The 20,675-nt window shown below is 40.2% G+C and overlaps 4 protein-coding genes across 4 annotated transcripts; 2 read left to right on the top strand and 2 right to left on the bottom strand.

The window, feature by feature from the left end:
* The first annotated feature begins 320 nt into the window (after positions 1-320).
* Positions 321-3,524, top strand: LOC103980790 (receptor protein kinase-like protein ZAR1). The gene is made up of 2 exons (XM_009397289.3): positions 321-2,034; positions 2,566-3,524. Exons 1-2 carry the CDS (start codon positions 585-587, stop codon positions 3,207-3,209), a joined length of 2,094 nt encoding a protein of 697 aa, XP_009395564.2. The 5' UTR covers positions 321-584; the 3' UTR covers positions 3,210-3,524.
* Positions 3,525-5,222: 1,698 nt separating this feature from the next.
* On the bottom strand, positions 5,223-6,692 carry LOC103980789 (AP2/ERF and B3 domain-containing transcription repressor RAV2-like). The gene has a single exon (XM_009397288.3). The coding sequence runs from the start codon at positions 6,521-6,523 to the stop codon at positions 5,444-5,446; it is 1,080 nt and encodes a 359-aa protein (XP_009395563.2). The 5' UTR covers positions 6,524-6,692; the 3' UTR covers positions 5,223-5,443.
* Positions 6,693-11,008: 4,316 nt separating this feature from the next.
* On the bottom strand, positions 11,009-17,133 carry LOC135637227 (uncharacterized). Its single transcript, XM_065149785.1, has 9 exons — positions 16,802-17,133; positions 16,042-16,088; positions 15,859-15,961; positions 14,748-14,834; positions 13,999-14,082; positions 13,139-13,192; positions 11,708-11,788; positions 11,463-11,508; positions 11,009-11,370 (listed from the first exon to the last, which is right to left on the bottom strand). The coding sequence occupies exons 1-9, from the start codon at positions 17,084-17,086 to the stop codon at positions 11,318-11,320; spliced, it is 840 nt and encodes a 279-aa protein (XP_065005857.1). The 5' UTR covers positions 17,087-17,133; the 3' UTR covers positions 11,009-11,317.
* On the top strand, positions 17,133-19,662 carry LOC103981582 (pentatricopeptide repeat-containing protein At2g22410, mitochondrial-like). The gene has a single exon (XM_009398332.3). It carries the CDS (start codon positions 17,395-17,397, stop codon positions 19,090-19,092), a length of 1,698 nt encoding a protein of 565 aa, XP_009396607.3. The 5' UTR covers positions 17,133-17,394; the 3' UTR covers positions 19,093-19,662.
* The last annotated feature ends 1,013 nt before the right edge of the window (positions 19,663-20,675 follow it).

Raw genomic sequence — 20,675 nt, 5'->3', positions numbered from 1 at the left:
TAAATATCAACCTCAACATCCCTGTATACATTAGTTAAATATTATTCGACAATTAATAAAATATTATATTTTAATTATATTATGTTTCTCTTTTTTATGAATAATGTGCAATTTTTTGGGTGAATATAAACAGAGAGAATATACATGAGTGTATGTTAATCAATAGAAGGATAGACTTACACTATGTTAAAATTACAGGGATAAATATGTCATTTTGAAACTTGATAGATATTAGATATGACACCAACATGTCCTTTGGTAAGGGATCTGAGTTCTACACGTTGGCACTGGGAATCCCACTAAGCCCGACTCCCTCTGACCTCTACTTTGTTGGCTTTCATTCACTCTCTCTTTCCCAGGCCAAAAGACCCCTCGCCTCTCACCATCACTGCAGCTCCCAAAGCTCCCGACTCCTCCCTTCTCCACTGCCCTCTGCCCCGCACAAGGTAGGCCGCTCGAGATCACCCGTTTCTCTCCTCTCCACACCTTATTTTCCTGCTGCGGTGTAAAGATTATTCAGTGTTTATATGGTATTCGTATCTCTGTGCTCATTCTTCTAACGGTCAAATCCTTGGCACCCATTCATGGCCTTGTCATCACCACCACCACTTTCTTTGCTGCTTCTCTTCCTCTTCTGCAATGTATCTCTTCTCTTTGCTGTTGGTGGCCTGAACAGTGATGGCACAGCCCTCCTATCGGTCAAAGAAGCCATCAGAGGAGACCCCAAGGGCTCCTTGGGAAACTGGAACTCTTCCGACGAGAATCCCTGCTCCTGGAATGGGATCACCTGCAGAGAAGGCTCAGTGGTCGCCTTAAGCCTGCCAAAGAAGAAGCTGGTGGGCTACCTCCCCTCTGCCCTTGGCTCCCTCCAATCTCTCAGGCATGTCAACCTTCGGAGCAACAGGCTCTTCGGCAGCCTTCCTGCCGGCCTCTTCGCCGCCCGAGGGCTCGAAAGGTTGGTCCTTTTTGGGAATTTCCTGTCTGGTTCGATTCCGCCAGCGATCGGTGAGCTTCTGTACCTCCAAAGCTTGGACCTTTCCAGCAACTTGTTCTCCGGTTCGATACCGCGCTCTTTGGTCCAATGCAAGCGATTGAAGGCCCTTGTCTTGAGCCACAACAACTTCACCAGTTCTCTGCCCCTTGGCTTTGGTAGCAGCCTTGTAGGATTGGAAAAGCTTGATCTTTCTTACAATGGATTCAGTGGTCCGATTCCGGGTGATATTGGTAATCTTCCTAATCTTCAAGGAACTCTGGATTTGTCTCACAATAGGTTCTCCGGCTTCATTCCGCCGAGCCTGGGGAACCTGCCTGAGAATGTTTTTATTGACCTGACCTATAACAGTCTTAGTGGGCCAATACCCCAAAATGGGGCTCTGAAGAGCAGAGGACCGATGGCTTATGTCGGAAATCCTGACCTTTGTGGCTCGCCATTGCAGAACCCGTGTCCTTCTGATGTGCTCTCGCCCAAGGAAGATGACGCTCATAGTGGAAGAAGTAGCAGTGAAGGACTAAGTAATGCTGCAGTGATTGCGATTGCGGTGAGTGATGTGCTTGGAATTGGTCTGATTGCATTATTGTTCTATTACTTTTACCGCAAGGCAATTGCTTCACTAAAGACCAAGGAAGAAGGAGAGCGTTCTGACAAAGGGTTGAAGGGCAGGAAGGAATGCATGTGCTTTACAAATAAGTCGGGCGCATTATCAGAAAATATTGAGCAGTATGAGCTAGTGCCATTGGATAAGCATGTGACTTTTGATCTTGATGAGCTTCTTAAGGGGTCAGCTTTTGTTTTGGGGAAGAGTGAAATTGGTATTGTCTACAAGGTTGTGCTGAACAATGGACTTACTTTAGCTGTTAGGAGGCTGGGGGAAGGAGGATTACAAAGGTTTAAAGAATTCCAAACTGAGGTAGAAGTGATTGGGAAGGTTCGACATCCCAATATTGTTACTCTAAGAGCTTATTTCTGGTCGGTTGATGAGAAACTACTTATCTATGACTACATTCATAATGGAAACCTCTCTACTGCTCTTCATGGTATGCTTTCAGACCACTAATTTTCTTTTGATACTTGATGATATCTTCCATGTTCATAGGTAACTTAAGATAATATTCAGTTTCCAATGAAGAATACAACTAACCTTGGTTTTAATCCAAGGAGGATTTTCCACACTGGATGTTTTAGTGTATTTTCATTTAATGCTGTTTGTACTTTCCAACTTCATCAAATTCAAATGAAATCTAAATCATTTTTAAATTAAAAGGACATTTCTAAGAACTGGATACACCAAATTTGTCGGTGACTGTTCATCTTCAAGAAGTATGGTTTGACATTGATTCATCTTCAATCTCATGACCGGTTTCCCAAGCCTATATTGACCTTGTGGTCTTTTCTGTGTGAGAGATGAATTTCTTGCTCATAAAAGTATCTGTAGCAGGCTGGAGCACTTTGACAAACTAGTTAATTCACATCTCTAGAGTAATTTGGCTAATCAACATCTTCTATGGTTCAAACTTTTACATGCATATCATTCTCATTATATTTCTCGATATTGTGGCTAATAACAGGGAAAGCTGGAACAGGGGATTCTGCACCACTATCATGGGAAGTACGCTTGAAAATCATGAAGGGAGTAGCAAAGGCCTTGGCTTTCCTGCATGAATTTAGTCCAAAGAAGTATGTTCATGGAGATCTCAAACCTAACAATGTACTTCTTGGACTGAACATGGAACCCTACATATCTGACTTTGGGGTTGGGCGTCTGGCAAACTTAGCTGAAGGATCTCCATTTCTGCAGTCAGATAGAGTATTTGCTGAGACAACTGCTAGCCAACAATCGGATGTTGCATTTGGTCGCATCATCACCAAAGGATCATGTTATCAGGCTCCTGAGGTGTTGAGAACCATGAAGCCATCTCAAAAATGGGATGTTTACTCGTATGGAGCGATCCTACTAGAACTGATTTCTGGCAAGTCCCCACTTGTTCTTTTGGAGACTACGGAAATGGATTTGGTTCGTTGGGTCCAGTTTTGCATCGAAGAGAAGAGATCCCTCTTGGATGTTTTGGACCCTTTTCTAGCTCAAGAAATAGATAGAGAAGATGAGATTGTTTCAGTGCTAAAAATTGCTTTGGCTTGTGTGCAAGCTAATCCTGAAATGAGACCATCAATGTGGCATGTTGCCGATACCCTGGAAAGATTGATCAACTGAATCCAAAGGTGCTCACAAGGACCAAAAAGCAGTTTGAATGTAGGAGGTGACTACTTTTCCATGTCTTTCCCTGTCAATCATTCCAAGTGCAATCCTGGTAAACCATCAGTCAGTATCACCATGAATGGAGAATGTTGATTGAACTTGTTGCTCATTAGATAACAAAGAGACATCTTGATTCAGTGATTTTGCAACTGTACTGGTTTCTAGAGTCTGTGCCTTGGTTTTGATCAGTAGTGCTTGTAACTTTTAGTTTCACCTTTTTCATAGCCATAGTTTAATGTGTTCTTTATTATGGAGCTTGGGTGGTCCTCAGTTGGCATTTCATTAAGGTTGTGTTGCTTGGTAATATAGGAAAAATACATTGAAGAAAGGTATGGCTGTTGTTTCTCCTGTCATGATAAAATCTTTGCTCAAGATGATCTGATACATCTCAGTTGAATCACATACCTCAACTTTTTTATGGCTTGTCTGTCACAGATTCTTGAAGAATGGCCTACCTTTTTGCTAATAATTTACTGTTTAGCATAGATTTTTATACTGGTCATTAGCCTGTTTGCAGAATCTTGTCTTAGTCTTACCATCCATAATCTATTCTGATGAACTCATTAGGACTTATCTTAGCTTCCATGTCTTGGTGCCACAACTTTTTTCATGTCAAGGACACACCCAACCAGGCTTGCAGAGCACCCAGGAGACTTTTGTACAGCCTTATCTTTCTGCTGGGACTCATCATCAAAAGGCTTCCTTTGGACCAGCAATACAATGGTGGAGGTTGCTCATTTGATGTAGCTTTGGACAGATCCATTTTTCATTATAATTCTTTTCTGATGAAATTATGGGTTGTATTATCCAACAAAAATAATAAAAGAATATTATGATATACAACTACCAGAGGAAAGAGAAGATAGGAACTCAACAAAGTCTGCCATTCACATCCTAGAACAAACATAATCTCACACCTCCATCATGTATGTAGGCTTTAGAACAGAACTAAAAGGACCAAACATCAGAGGTCAGATATGATCAATCCCAAAATAGATGTATATAAAGCATCTGAGCCTTTCTTAGAAGAGAATCTATGAACTAAAACTGGAGGAATAGAAAGCAGTGTTTCAGGTGTAATGGTGCAAGACCTGAGATTTCTACTGCAACTCCTTCAAAAGTCAGATTCTTGCTGCAAAATCAATGTCACGCAGGAAGTTCTGTCAAACAAGAACAGTAGGCATTAAATGATGACGAAGACGAAGGCTTGGCTGAGTCAACCATAACACCATCATCATCGACGTCTCGGTAGTGTCTCATTCTGAAAGCGATGTAGGTCGAGAAGATCCAACCATGTGGCACAGCTGTGTAGAATTCTATTAATCATATAATTAAGCCATCCAGACTTTGACCACAACTGGGCCTCAAAATCTATCTCATCAGTTCCCTCTCTGTCGCTGGTTACTGAATGTTCTGTTGTTTGCCGTGAGATTTCATGATCTTGACCTGTTTCTTAGATAACCAATCTCTATCTACTTTGCCATACGAACTACATGAAACATACTTGAAGAACCTGGTGATCCACAAGACACCACATGAAAGGTCTGCAAAGGAAGCAACCAGGCAGCTCTTTCTCCGCCCTTCCTTGCATTCCAACCTCATATTGTTCTCAATATGTGTACTTGAAAATGACACGATAAGAATAGACTTTGACTGGCTCAGTCACCAGCAGCCAGCTTTCTGCTATACATGCAGACAACATCTAGCACATTGACTTCGTCCAACTGCAGCTGTTTCATCCGCCGTTTGTCATGTGTGGAAGCTACTGTTTCTAACCAAGTTACAGCTTCCTGTAAGATTAGGCAGCATTCCACTGGATTGGTTGTGCTTGCTCACAAAAAACACAAGCTTACCAAACTTTATTAGTCATTCATCAGTCAATACTTACGATGCAGAGATTTCCTCTGTAGCCTTCTACCTCTAGATGCCCTTTGCTACCACTGTTCAATGGAATAGGTATCAAGGTAGTCCAGGAATCATCCATATCAGATTGATGCACTATATCTATTCTTGTACCGAAAGCAAGTTTCACAAACAGTCCATATGAACTGATTGAATCAAGAGAACAGAACAATACAAGAAAAAGGAAATAAAATTTCTGATGCTATCATTCTCTTCACTAGGCTTTTCCACCCCTCTTAATATACACAAACACTTGAAGTGATGACTACCTAACCAAACTGGCAAAGCTACAAAGCTTCGGTGCAGTGCCTCTTGATCATCCTTTGTGATGATATCGACTTCATATGATCTCTGTTCCGCTTACCGGTTTCGCAGGAGGCAGCATTCCCGTCCACTCCATCGCCGCCGACGGGCGCTGCCGGATTTCTGACAATGTTGAAGCCGAAGAGCCTAACAACTTGAACAGGAGGCCTCTGAGTCGGAGCTACCGCGCTGCCTCGGCCAGCTCGCGCCGTGGAATCGATGAACAGCTGCTTCTCGGGGTCGGTCGATCTGTGGAAGGTGATGACGTCGCCGGCCTCGAGGCCTTTCTCCTTCACGAACCGGCTCCAGCCTTTCGTTAGCACGTAGCTCTGGCTACTGTTCCAGTATGAGTACCGGAACCGCCACACCTTCCCGTAGGCATCCTCGAAGTTGAGCATCACTCCCTTGCCGGCGGCGGCGGCGGCGCCCGTCTTCTGCAGAGGGAAGTGCTTCTCGGCGTGCTGCTTCGGTATCACTAGCCGGTTGAGCTTGCCGACGTCGCTCGGCGTGACCGCCTTGTCGAAGAGGTGCTGCCTCTGAGCTCCGACAAGCAAGCCGGTCACAGGTGCACTGCGAGGAGCAGTCTTCTTGCTATCGAGACAGAAGGATAGTCTGCTTTTCTGTAGCTCGTCGCGGTAGGTGTGCTTTCGAAGCATGTCGACGATCTCGGCCTTGGAATGAGAGTCGAGAAAGGAGAGCTCGGCCGCGTCGCCGTTGTCGGCGTCGTTCAGCGGCTTGAAGTTGGTGATGGCGTCGCGGCCGCGGAACCGCTGCACGGCGACGTCGTAGGCGCACGCGGCCTCCGCTTCCTCGTTGAAGGTGCCGAGCCAGACGCGCTGGTGCTTCTCGTAGATCTGCGCGCCCCACCGGCCGTTGGGCTGGGGGACGACGCCTTTGTAGTGAGACGACGGCAGCTTCCGGGACTCGGCCTCGACGCCGACCTCCGGGTCGATGACGTCGCTTGCACCGCTGCCGACGCGCTGCAAACTCTTCAAATCGGGCGACGGGACCGGACCCGTCTTCCTCATCTCGCCACATGCTTCCTCTACGGAGCTTGTCCCCATAACTCACAGCGTCTAACGAGACTCGCTTAAGACTGTGGATGATGGCTGTGAAGACAAGTCTCGGAAGGAGTATATGTAAGGACTAGTCCGAGTGCTACTGCTGTAGGAGGTGATTGTTTTGTGTTGTTATATAGCAAGTTGGGCACTAGTTTTTCATACGGTAGGATATGGGAGATCTCATTGGCATGGGTGGTGTTGGTGTGGGTCAACTCATGTGAAGGTGGGAAGAAGGTTCATGTTCTGGGGAAGTGAGCTGTGCTCTCTGGTTACTTGACCTGATTCCTCGATATGAGAAGGTGGAGTGTCGTGGTGGGAGTTGGGTATGGGCGTGGGACCTAAGAAGGAAGCAAGTTGATGAGCATATGGTTCAGATGAGGATGGACCATGCTGCTTTCCTGCTGCAGAGCATGGCATGGCCTGGCCTTCTCTGCTGCCTCTACCTCCCATCTCACTACAGGTATGTGATCACAGATTTTGACATGTAACCCAAGCAGAAACCAGTGCTCTTCCCTCGATAAACAAACACTGTTGCAGAGAATATAACTCATCAGACACTCCTGTGAGAGCAGTACTAGCAGATGCATTGCTTTCTCAGATATGTAACAGGCACAATAAATACACGATTTCCACAGGCTTTGCAGGACAAATGGTAAAACAAGTATTTCTTTATCCATGTTGGAAGATTCTGTAAGTGATTTGGAGTATGAGTGTTTTGTGATACATGCAACATATCTCAAATAAACTGGGGGGGGGGAAAGATCTCCACACCTCTTCCCCACTCCCCTCACATGGAAAGTGCATGGCACCATTGACTCCTGCATCCCATAGAAAACATAACCAGGGGCTGGCATGGGAGAGGATAGACTTGGGCATCCCAATCCAGCACAGAGTTCAGCTGGGTGCTGGGTGCCGGGTGCCAAGTGGTGTCCCACCAAGCGGATGACAAGTTGAGGATGTCCTGACCCTAAATGATGATGTAGACCAAGTCAGATATCAAACACATGTATCTTCTTTTTATTTCAAGCTGAAGGAGAAGAAACGAAGTCATGTAACAAATATTTTCCATGACAACACAATGTTTGAGTCTCTAATTTTTTTGGCTTTCGTGAATCTTTCTCATCCTCCTTTGACTGCCACCGTACTTGTCAATGACTAAGCCATTACTATGTCTTCCTGCCAACTACCTGACTAAGAATAATCATATCATTTTTGTGATGGTTTTCGTTCCTGTTTGATTCCTTACCCTTCCCACAATTTCATGCATCCACACAGGTTCATACTGTTCCATGACAAAAGTCCACATCTTTTGGTGGCTTCGTTCCCATCAGAACTGCTCCGTTTCCTGTCTCATTCCTGTGATTCTGTTCGAAGCCTCATTGTAAAGCAATCATCCATGTCGATGAAGCTTATCCCGATGAGTTGTCAATGACATTATCGTGCCACAATCTCAAAGGAGTGCGAAGCTTTTTCTTCTTTCTTTTGGAATCTTTTGAACTCTTCGGTGTACACGTCCTTCACATCTGCTTCGTACGAACAAGGCACTGATTCCATATTCCTCGTGCACGTACAGTAAAGCCCTACGTGACTTTGGCCAAGTGAAACGAGCACAATGATGCTGAAAGAGTGCATCTGGTCAAAAGGATGGTACCTGCACAAGAAAATTATCAATGTAGACAAATATTAGCTAAAGAAAAGTTCACCTAACGAAACTTTCCCGTCGAAATAGTATATTTATACTCTGATCCGATTGAAGTGCTCCTTTAGCTATAAATGTATTTATGTATGTTAGCAATATGTATATTGTTATATCCACATGAAACATAGAAACATATTACATCTATAGTTCGCATGTCATTTTCTGATCCCGACCGGCGTAGTGGGTGGTCTTTGTTCATCATTATTATTTGTTTCTGGGATTACATTTGCAGGTTGAAGGTACCAATTCAGAAGCACCATAGGCATGCATTATCTGTAGACTCCAGTGGAGTTGTCTTCTTAGCTCTCTTTAAGATATGTCCACAACTCCATCTCTGCTGATAAGCTGACAACCTTTACCATAAGTGAAGCCTGCACATGGTTTTGGTGTTACCAAACCTGCATGATCTTGTGGGAAATGGCCTTCTTAGCCACAGACGTATATAGGTTTCTCCAGTTTCAGTTTGTTTCAGCATTCCAAAGGATGATTCTTATGCAGATGGGAATCATGTTGTGCTATTTGCAGATTAGGAGGTTATCATTAGACAGAAAAGAACAGATGAAGAAGTCTCTATAGAATCAATGGATCAGTAAGTCACAGAAACATAGCCATCGTATCCACATCTGCTTAGTTTTCAGGAAAAGAAAATGACATGAGAAATAAATTCTGCAATATTTTCTCTCTAACACACATTACTACTTATGGATCTTTCCATGCATGCAAGTCTACACTCTACAGGCCAGTGTTGAGATGAGGTTGGTAGATGAGACAGTCCCTGAAGCAGGAGTTAATTACAAGAGCTTGTGGCCACCTAAAAGCCAAGGAGACCAGTGCATGCTCTTCTGCTCCGTCCCCATCTCTCCTCCATCACTTCCATTATTCTGAGGGCCCCAATCTGCAGCAATTTCCAGCTCCAAGAATTTATATATACTTTTATGGACCGAACTATTACTGGAATCCATAAATCTTCTTCTTGATGGTCATATCCAATGGTTTCAGCGTAGAAAAAAGAAGTGTGTTTATGATAGGTGGGACAGACATCACAGCTTGATGTTGATGAGTGCCGACATATCTGAACACAAGTTGGAACTTACGGGCCTGACATCAGCTATAGAAACAAAAGTATTATATGAAGGATGATATGGGCTACTAGAGTCATACAGTCAACAACATGTAGAGCCAATGCATCTCGTTCATGTTGATGTATTTATTATATTTCATTGCATAATAATTTTAATGAATCTTGGTGACCAAGTTTTATGCACGTCACACATATTTATGACTTCGACGTTGCCCAATCTTCCATTTGACCCGTCTTTTACGTGAAGCAGAAGTAAAAATAAGTCACCCTTCTTTCTTAATAGAAGATTAAGGACTCAATCTTCCTCGTAAATCGTGCGTTTGTTGATCATCATGGTGTGTGATGATCTTTAATAACATGTTTGGGTTTTCTTTTTTTTATTGATTTGTATAATTATGAATGAATATAAGAGTCATAATATGGAAATAAATAAATGGATAATTTTTCTGAAACATATTCACATTTTCTATTTTCCGTAGAAAATATTCAACTGGCAATTCGAATAATTCATTTTCTATTTTGCCTTACATCAGTTTATTATTGAATGTATACAGAATATATATATATATATATATATATATATATATATATATATATATATATATATATATATATATATATATGAATGTAAATGTTAGGAAGTTAAGAAATAACATATACAATAAATTTATATTATTGACATGATAATATTGAAGTGGATGTATGAACTATGAAGTTACAAGAAATAATATAATTTTGATAAAAGATTAATTAAGAGAAAATTACTTAAGATGATATAAAAATATTCTTAAAACTATAATATAATTAGCATTAGCCATCTGAGGAGAGAGAAAAATATCTTTGGGAAAACTGTCAATAATGATTTTAAATATCTAAGCTTCTCTAGCATTCAAAGTCAACTGACCACGAACTGTCAACGCCACATCCCCATGGCCGCTAGTCTTTGTTTTCGAATAAGCTAATACATGAGAGAGCACGCAGGTCTGCGAGTTTGGTCGTCGTCTTATTCCATGGGCAACAACAAAGGAGTGGTCAAAATGTCACATATTCTAGCAACTCGAATGCAGCTTGTTTTGGAACGTCCAATTGTAGTGTGGTACACTCGACATATTTTGGATGTCGTATCTGCCATAAGATTTCTCCAGCGTTGACTTCAGATGAAAAGGACCGAGATCTGGCTAGCATTGAGTGGTGTGTCGGTAGAAATTTCTTGTATTTTAAGAACAGAGAATAATTGCATTCCGGATAAGAAAAAAAAAAGAAATTAAATAATCTTAGTATCCAAATCCTAAGACTATAAGATTCATGATAACATCTTCATCCAGACAACTTTAGTTAACTTAAGAACTCCTGTATATTAAACGCTCTCCCAACTACACATCAATGCGAATTTTGTGCATGTTGTGCATCGTATGGTACACACTCATATATATATATATATATATATATATATATATATATATATATATATATATATATATATATATATATATATATATACATGCAGCACATTCCTTGCAAATATCCTTAGAGATCTCAGACACGATAAGCACATAGATGTAGCCCAAAATGATGGCCCATGAAGCAGCAGAGCTACTTCGGAAAAGGATTTGGAAAGCCACTGAAGTGTAACAAATAAATTTATATCCTATCAATAATTTATTAGTTTGCTGACCCGATCAATGCCTGCTAACAACAAATCACCATATACAGCAGCAGATGATTAGAGCAATGCAACAATTCATATACAAGTATACATGTTATCTGAACTTTGAGAATCATGGCAGTGAGTAGTGGTGTTTACTGCCGTGGTCAACATACATTTGTTCTTCAAGATGATGATATGGTAAATAGAAGCAAAAATGAAAAAGAGAAAACAAAGGAAGAGATGGTTTCTCTGCTCAACTGAAATTTTCAGCACTGAATCTGTTGCGTGTAATTGGATTAGGATGAGAAATTTACATTGGCATTATCCTGTAAAAGATTTAAGGAAATACTATATTTGTGAATTTGGTTCTTAAGTTGTCTGCGAAATAAGGCGAACTTCATAAAGATCAGCTTCTCCTTTCCCTGCAATCCAACAATATTTAGTCAAAAACACTTGAATACTAACTTAAAGCTTATAATTTCAATGCGTAAACTAAAAGGCAGAAGAAAATCACCAATTTCCGCAATGATTCCTGGTCCAAAGAACGACGTGAATTTTGCCTGAAGGATTGTGAATGTCAAGTCAGTATGCAGTATTCTCTAACAACTACATGGTGAATCTGGTGAAACCGAGGCTACAATTTCCAGGTCAATAGCATGTATAGGACGCAGCTTTAGCTAAAGACAGCGGTAGAATCTCTGCTTTCGATTCTAGGTCACCTTTAATAAATAATAATTGAAATGAAAAAAGGTGATGTACCTGTCTCTGTTCAAAATCAGACAACTTCAAAGCTTTTGCTTCAAACACAAGAACCAAGCAGTACTTTCCATCTTCAGTGACCTAAAAGGAGAACATAATTAAGCCATTGCAGGATTACATCCATCAACAACGAATAAAAGTGCCCACAAACTAGAAAACCTATTCTCAATGCTTATTCAATATTGGAAATATCAAATATAATGAACCAGTACAATAATCCCAAAATTACATGGTTAAGGAGTCAGAACAAAGATCTTATATAAATGTGAAAATCTAAATCATCTAACCTTGTTAGGAATTTATGACCCATCTATATCCTGAGCCACTTGAGTAAAAATATATATAGAACAATTTGAATCTAATACAACAGTCTAGTGCGGCTGTTTAAATTTGACCACAAATTCAGATCTGGTTTCCAAAATATGAACAGGAAATATTGCGCTATCCCCATGAGTTTTACTAACTGTATCATAAGTGTGATGTACATGAAGCAAGTTGCCCAACAAATCACAACGATACATGTTTTCAGTTTAGTATTCACATTACAAATTCTCAATAGGAAGTACACAAGTTTAGGGGGTTCTAAAGAAATCTATATCATAAAAATATCCGTGGGAGGCCATGGACTATGTTTCTTTACATACACAAACTTCAAATTCCTATACAATTCATCCAACCTTCAGCTCAAATTTCAACTGAATCTTTGCATATCTGGGCTTGCAACCATGAATTATTTGTCCTTGTTCTTCTGCCAAAGATATCTGGATAATCAAACAATAAAGCATATCCTATCCACTGGATTCACATTGCACTTGTAAGATTACAAGTATTGAAGATCTGAGAATATTGGTGACACAGCCCTATGGTCGAACTGGGTTCAACACTCTCTGTTTGAGCATTTAAAAGTATTGCAACTGCAGAATCTATAAGGGGCTTCTGCCAATTTTATTCTTACAAGTGCACTCCGTTTGCTTGGCAACAACTACTTCAGCTAACTGGAACTTGAAATCTTCTAGTTTGGCAACTCCTCTTCTAATTTGCCCTTCCACGTTTCCAATTTTGAGTTGCCTCCATTTTATCTTTTTCCTCTCTTCTACTATGGACAGTCTATACCTGCTTGATTTCAATTTCTCAATAAATAAATATGATGGGCTTTTTTTTTCTAACTTTCTCTAAAAAAGTAAAAAAGCTTGTATAAGGACATTGAAAATTTATAATGTCTGAATACTAGTATAAACTTCCATGCTCATATTTTTTCCTAGGTCACAACAAAATCAAACTAAATCTCCCGATTGAGCACACTAATGCATTCTCATAGTTGCAATAACAATAAGATTATGTAGATGCAACATGTCATTAGATTCCATAAAATTAAGAAGCACATTCTCATAATGGACAATGGAACTTTGCTTAGATGTGGTAACAACATACTTCTTCACGTATAGTCTGTAAGGTTGGTGCACTACGCCGTGGGATCCCACCACCCTATATAAATCAATGAACAAAAAATGTCAGCTAACAATTAGCAAATTGGAAAAGTAGGAATCCACAATGAATATCACTAATAAAAAGTCATTGATCCTCATAATAAGCATAACAACCTATATTTGACTCAATATAGCTAGAAGACTGCATAAATTGGATAATGATGATGGCAAAATATGATGATGATAACTGTTTATTGGCAAGACAAATTTTAGAAGTAGATAAAATATGAGAATGTGTATCATTACTTTGTAGTTTGTATCATTACTTTAGAAGCAAATAATGTTGATTCCTACATCTTAAACAAAGGTCAAGAAACAATCACCATCTGCAGATAAACTATGATGCAGAGGAAGGTGCCACTGACTAATTACAATATAGAAGCACTGAAATTTGGGGTGAAGTGAGAGATACTAAGTTGGCAAAATGACATACAGCAGTTAGGAAGGGTAACTTTCCATTTTCGATTGATAAAATGACAAAAACAACACATGAAATCTTTACACTTGAGCAGACATATTTGCTTATAAATGCACAGAAAAACTGTGAATGGAGTTCTGAACTAGAGTAGTAATTGTCAGAAAATCCAAGTTACCCTGATACATTTAGGAACATAGGCATTTTTTTTTTCCACAACTTTCACTATTTTATAGTAAATTCACTTATAAAAGTATACTTTCCTTCAAAATATTGCAAAAGCTCCATACATTGAACCAAAAAGAAGCATATATCTTGTCTAAGGAATAAAAAGAATGGAACCCAAACTAATAAAATGCATCAGATTGTTGATTAGTCAGAGGGATTACCTGGCCATATTGGAAAATTCGTTTCAATGCCTCGTCCAAGTGTTGCTCATCACCATAACGATATCGTGTAACATCACTCCTTACCTAAAGAGCTAAGTAGGTGCTAGTCAAATGAGGCTCTACATAGCAAGCTTCTCACTATATATAAAGATACTTCTCAAGATGCATCAAGACAAAAGAAATCTTCTTAAGCAATCAGACATTTGATCACAATTGTATTAAACCACAAAATCATAACCCATCAAGATTGAATATCAAATCTCAGGTGTCCAAAAACTTGATTCCTATGAAAAAAGGCTTAAGAACTGTGCTTAAAAATTAAGATATAGTCCTTGTGTGCTCCATATCAAACCTGATCCTACAGTAACATGATGATTGAGAGGGATCAACAATTTAATAAGGAAAGATGCATGAAGTCCTTGTGCCTATCCAATCTCTTTTTTCTGCCTAATTTCTCTTTTCCTTTTTCTTGTATCCATAAATAATTTTCTTTTCTTATGCTCTTTAAGATAAAAGACATATTCATGTTCTGACCTTCCAGAATATATTTACTTCTAAATAATCCATATGCTTTTTGACACTTGAGTTAGGATCCTATAGATCAATCCCCTTTAATGTTATCATGGAACATGATGCATTTCCTTCTAAGAACAATGGAAAAAACAGAAAAAAAATAGTTTTAATGTTCATAATATCCTTAGTTTGAATCAACTGGAGCCAAAAAACCTACAACAGCTTTAAAACTTCACCTGCTTAAGAATAGGAGTAGCACATCTTTCCCTCAGAACCTCTGCATCAGAGTAAGTTAGGCATGGCACCGGTTTGAGCTCTGCATACTGCATGTATGCCACATCAATTAATAGAAAATTTTAAAAGGTAAAATTTTCTTTTCAAAGAATCTATGACGTGCTTAAATAGTCATGAAATGAACAAATATATTCTTCTGTTGTAAATTCTGCAGAATGAGTTACTCATTGGACTTCTAGAATTTTATGTATATTGCTTGGTAACCATGGAGAAAGGGCTCAGATGAAACATCTACAAATTTAGCATGATCTAATGCACAAAAAATTAGTATGAGGTAAGCAAATATTGACTTTAGGAATGTTATCCACTTAAAATTCGGTCATAATGTTCAGAACTAGACAAGAAACCTGTAAGTTCATCAAGGAGGAATTTAACTCTCATGACATTTAATGAGATTAAAGCTCCCAGCTAAAGCATGGTTAGGACTATGGTTTAAAACATAGGCTAGGTACTTATGGAGGTTGGACCAAGTACTCGTAGTGGACCAGGCAACACAGTAATGCTCAGTATGCTTCCATTTTTTTAATTTTTATCTTTAGTGATACCAAATATTATAGGTTTATATACCACCAGGTATTTAAATACCATACTAGTTTGACAGATTATTGAAACCAGTATTGGACTCATATTTAACCCTGAAAGCACCAGAATTTGGTCTTTAGCACCTAAAACTTGGAATTTTCAGCTAAAAGGGAATTTTCTAACTCCAAGCTCTCTATAACACAAAGAAATATGACTCCTAAACATTTATTATGCGTGTTGGTTGGTTGCACCAAATGACAGTACTTTAATTTAAATTGAACTAGATATGGTTCCTTTTATTCACTTTTACTTCTTTTTGTATGAGACAATTGTTATGACCAAGATTGCAGAATGAACTCAGCAATTAGTGCTGAGACTGAGAGTATTGCCTGCAAATTTGTATAAATGACTGAGTCAAAGTGTCAAATTAATATAATATCAACATATAGAGGAAATCATTTATATCACTAATAATAATCATTATCTTTTGCATTCACAAAGATACCAAGCTTTCCCAAAGAAGTTACTTGCCTTCAAAGCCATACCAATAATTGCAAGAGGAAATCCATATGTCAGCATTAGAGCAGACCACTCAGACCCAGGCAGAATACTGAAATATGCACAAAATCCATATCTAGGAACAAAAAAACCACTCGGTTATGGACATCAAAATGCTGGTTTGGTCATCTATGTATGTACAGTGCATGAACTTACGAGAGAAGACTGCCACCCACTGCTAAACCAATAACACCAAATGAAACCTGTAACATGATAAGAAAGTTATGTCAAACATCAAAGTTGTACAACTACTAAGCCGTACAACTTTCTGGACTAAATATATATGAATTAATATACAATGAATTGAGCTCAAGCACCCCTAACTTTTAACTGAGCTTGACAGATGATAGTCTTTGTAACTAAGCTTGAGTGGAGCTAAATTCAGCCCTATAACCCAACTTTTCAACCGATCCGAATCTATTAATTTCTATCAAATATATTTTCTCATATACATCCACAGAGAATTTGCAATTTTCACACACTATGTCTCAGTATATACAGAATGCATAGAAAAAATAAACTGTACTTTCAGTATACGTATACGTATATGCTAAAACAAACTTCTTTTCAGACTATTGTAGCCAAAATAATTAATCTAGGTTATGTTATACTTGATATGAAGTTCATCAAAAATAATTATGCAGTTCATCTTCAGATTCTTAACATTTAACTAGATTTAATCAAGAAAGGAACTAATCCAAGATGAATCTGGACATAATCAAGCAAATCGTCACATTGTATGAACAGTCCAGTAGTGGTCTATGAAGCCCAACTCTAAAGCTATTAAAAGAAGGCCCTAGATCCCTTTAATTATCATATATGCCTCACCCCAACCTACCCCGCCTCTACGGTGTATCGTGGACACAAGCAAAACAATAATCTCTTTGGTGAGAAAGAAGCGAATAAAGGAGGAAACCTTGGCGACTGAGAACTCGTTGTCCGGGACGACAGTTTTGGCGGAAGAGGAGGAGGGCTGGGTGGAGTCCACGGCGCTCGCCACGAGTAGGAGCCTAGCGCGGCGGAGTCGCGGGGTGGGGAGCGGCGGACCGGGGACGAGGACTCGTCCCGCGGGCGACCGCCGCCAGTCAGATGAAAGGAGCCGCGATGAGGCGCGCGGGGACGGTGTGATGACCACCTCGCGGGCGCGGCGGAGGCGAGGTAGCGAGCAAGTCGCTGCCGCTGCTGCGCCTGCGATCGACATGGTGCGGCTTTCGAGCTCCGCTCTCTTGTTTCGTTGATATATCCGTTGCGAAAAAGAAACAGAAAAAAGCAGCGGTTGTTGCAGGACGAGCAAAACATGTGGTGGTCGCGGCGACGGTGCGCGTTACCTGTGACTCGGGTGTGGCTCACGTCGTGTCTATGAACTGGGTTGACGATCTGCGTCGAAATCACTTGAAGATCCGTAAAGATAGCTGATTAACAGCTTTAAGTTCTGTGCCAATGTTACACCACAACACCGGTGCGATTTCGTTGCTTCACCAGTGACTTCACGGTCCTCGTCATCAGTTGATGAGGGCTAATCGCAGCCGTCAGGAGTTACTACCAAAGTTGCCTTATCACCCACTCAAAGACATCAAGGCCGTCAAATGCGACCGCTTCTCTGGATACGACCTCAGCCGCATGATCGACGCGCCCCTGCGGCACACCACCCGCTCGCTCGTGCGGCTCATCAAATCCATCGCCACCGACACCACCTTCGCCGCACCTTCGGCCCTCCGCGCGGCACAACAGCTCCACTCGCACGTCCGCAAGGTCGGACTCCTCTCCAATGAATTCATCTCCAGCGCTCTTATATCCGTTTGCTCTGCCATCGGCTTCGTCGACATCGCGCGTCAGATGTTCGATGAAATGCCTGATGCAGGCCTCGTCGCTCGGACGGCCATGGTCCGGGCCTACGTCACTGTCGACCAGCCTACCGAAGCGTTTCAACTATTCCGAGCTACGGTCTTGTCCGGCTTGTCGCCAGATCCTATTGCTCTGGCGACCGCGATATCCGCATGCTGCCAATTGGGCAGCTTGTCTATGGTAAAGATGATTCACGGATATATTATCGGTAGTGGGATTGTGATCGATCCGTTTGTCAGCACTCAGTTGATTAAGGCTTATGGCAACCACGGTAAGTTAGATATCTGTCGGCATCTGTTTGATGAAATGCCTGTTAAAACTCTCGTCACTTGGAATACCATCATACATCAGTGTTTGAAGCATGGAGCGATTGAAATGTCACGTGGAATATTTGCCGAGATGCCCGAGAGGGATGTGGTTTCATGGAACACGTTGATGTCAGGGTGTTCTCAAGTGGGTAGGTGCAGAGAGGCGTTTGCATTGTTCCATGAGATGGAACTTTCTAGCGAGAAGCCTAACAAGCTCACCCTGTACATTGTTCTGTCCGCCTGTGCTAGCATGGGTGCCCTGGACACTGGTATGTGGCTCCATGCCTATTTAGGAAGAAGTGGTTTGAACTCTGATGGATCTTTGGATCACTGCCTAATTGATATGTATGCCAAGTGCGGGAGCATCGAAAAGGCTCTTCAAGTCTTTGAAGGTGCCCGAGTTAGAAGCTTGTATTCATGGACTTCGATAATATGTGGGCTTGCTATGCATGGGCAAGCTGACCATGCCCTCCATTTGTTTTTCCAGATGCTAGAAGTAGGAATTCAACCAGATGATGTGACTTTGGTCGGTGTTCTAAGCGCATGTGCTCATGGAGGACTAGTAGATCAAGGATATAGATTCTTTTCTTTTATGGAGGAAATGTATGGCCTAGAACCTAAGATTGAGCACTATGGTTGTATGATCGATCTTTTAGGTCGTGTAGGCAGATTAAAAGAAGCATACAATATGATATTGAGGATGCCTATGATACCCAATGCAGTTTTGTGGGGGACTATGCTAAGTGCTTGCAAGGTTCACAAAAATGTGGAGCTAGGTAAAGTTGCAGCAATGGAATTGATTGAGCTGGACCCATGTGATCCATGGCCCCGATTGATGCTCTCAAAAATATATGCAGAAGTTAGTGATTGGGGTAGCTTTATGAAACTGAGGAAGGAGATGAATGCTGTGGGGTTGAGGAAAACACCAGGTTGTAGTTCTATTGAGGTGAATGGGGAAGTTCATGAATTTCTTGCAGGGGATAGTTTGCATTCACAAATCGAAGAGATTATTGTATTATTGGAAAACATTGAAGCTCAAATGCAGGTTACTTGATGCTCGATTATATAAATTACATAGATTTCTCCCTAACCGATGGACATAGATTGTTTTGATCAATAGAAATTTTATGGAAGAGCTTCTTATTAACTGGAAGTTTAAGAAGCTCCCCTGTTGTGTTTTCATGACAGCACAAGCAGCTTTACAATGAAACAGTGACCTAGTTCAGAGTAAGTGGAGAGAAATACCTTGAGAAACAGCTGTTGGTTGGAGCTGGCTATCTTCAAGGGAGCATGCTTATCAAGTTTCTATAATCTGAAATTTGAAAGAGTACTATTGAGAATAGAGAGAGCATTTTAAATATTGGAATATAAATATCCAACAAACCAAGAAATAAGTTCCACCTGAAAGGTAATGGATCACTAAATTCCAGTTGACACCACCCAGGAAGACGGAAAGAATCACAGCACACTGTTTTGTTGAGTATTTGAGTTTCTTTTTTGAACCATCTAAATTAATTATCTCCTTGACAACCTTGTAATTTAGGTATACAATCTTGCCTAACGTGAACAGATTAGTTTATGTCTGCTTCTGTTGTTCAAAATATTCAGTTATTGTTTTTAGATATCTGTGCAGTTATTGTTGAGACATAATATTTTGCTATATCTGTTCAGCTATTGATCATCTGAAAGAACATCATATGACGATCCTTTGTGCCTGTACTAATGATGGAACATGTATGGCATCTTTAACTACAAGTGTTCATTTCTAAACAAGAAACTAATATTCAGTCTTTTTTAATCTGTTTTAGGTTAAGTCTTATGTAGAGAGGGGTAAGATTGCCTTGGCAATATATGATCATAGAGATTGTAATTTTTAAATAGAAGTTGATGATAACAGTTTTATTGAGCAAAGCAACTCTGGGCAATAAATGATTATATGTTTTAGCCTCAAAGAAGCGACAGTAACAAATGAATAATGTGGCATGTATAGAAGTAGGAGCTCATAGAGGCACCATATATGCAGTTGATTGGTGCTGTATTAGCCAAGGGTAGTGCATCAATCCGGCATTTTTGCCACAGTGTCAATGTGACATAGACATAGCATATTAAGGATATCTTTGTAAATTTTGTGCATACAAGAAGCATTGTATGTACAAAATTTGAGTGTTGGAGCAAATGCCAAGTGGGGACGAAGCATCACTTATTAAAACAAGTTGGTAAAGTCAGGTTGGATCAAACTATTAGTTAATAAGCATGGTTTTCTTATTTTCTAATATAATTCTAATGATAGCTTGACCCTTTTATTGTGTTAACAAATGTACATGGTGAGAAACTATTAGCTATAGGATTCACTGATGATAGCTCTCTGTTTCTCTAAGGTAGAGGTCTGTATCTAGAGTAAAATTTCAGCTACAGAGAAATTAATCTTTCTGAACTAGTTTTACATCAAAAGAAAATATGAAATTGCCATGCCTTTGTGATATGCAAATAGTGAAAGGTAATTCATGGTCTTTTTTCTTATTTTGAATTTTGAATAAACAAATCAAGTGTACATTGTTCTGTCTTTAATTGCAGAAGTGATCATATTCGAAGGATAGAAAACAAGAAAACAGCAGTCCTGCCAAGGACAGTTGTCTT

This window comes from Musa acuminata, chromosome BXJ3-4 (assembly GCF_036884655.1).
Source record: "Musa acuminata AAA Group cultivar baxijiao chromosome BXJ3-4, Cavendish_Baxijiao_AAA, whole genome shotgun sequence".
NCBI classification, from domain to species: domain Eukaryota; kingdom Viridiplantae; phylum Streptophyta; class Magnoliopsida; order Zingiberales; family Musaceae; genus Musa; species Musa acuminata.
The sequence above is the reverse complement of the archived record's forward strand: the minus strand, read 5'-3'. Positions and strand labels throughout refer to the sequence as shown.

Bases quoted from the DNA above. Each gene is read 5' to 3' on its own strand.
- LOC103980790 (XM_009397289.3), top strand. From the start codon at position 585: ATGGCCTTGTCATCACCACCACCACTTTCTTTGCTGCTTCTCTTCCTC. The intron at 2,035-2,565 runs GTATGCTTTCAG...GGCTAATAACAG, and splicing joins CCTCTCTACTGCTCTTCATG to GGAAAGCTGGAACAGGGGAT.
- LOC135637227 (XM_065149785.1), bottom strand. From the start codon at position 17,086: ATGTCGATCGCAGGCGCAGCAGCGGCAGCGACTTGCTCGCTACCTCGC. The intron at 14,835-15,858 runs GCAAGTAACTTC...GCATACATGCAG, and splicing joins TTATTGGTATGGCTTTGAAG to TATGCAGAGCTCAAACCGGT. The intron at 14,083-14,747 runs GTGAAGTTTTAA...TTAGCTCTTTAG, and splicing joins CTACTCCTATTCTTAAGCAG to GTAAGGAGTGATGTTACACG.
- LOC103980789 (XM_009397288.3), bottom strand. From the start codon at position 6,523: ATGGGGACAAGCTCCGTAGAGGAAGCATGTGGCGAGATGAGGAAGACG.
- LOC103981582 (XM_009398332.3), top strand. From the start codon at position 17,395: ATGAGGGCTAATCGCAGCCGTCAGGAGTTACTACCAAAGTTGCCTTAT.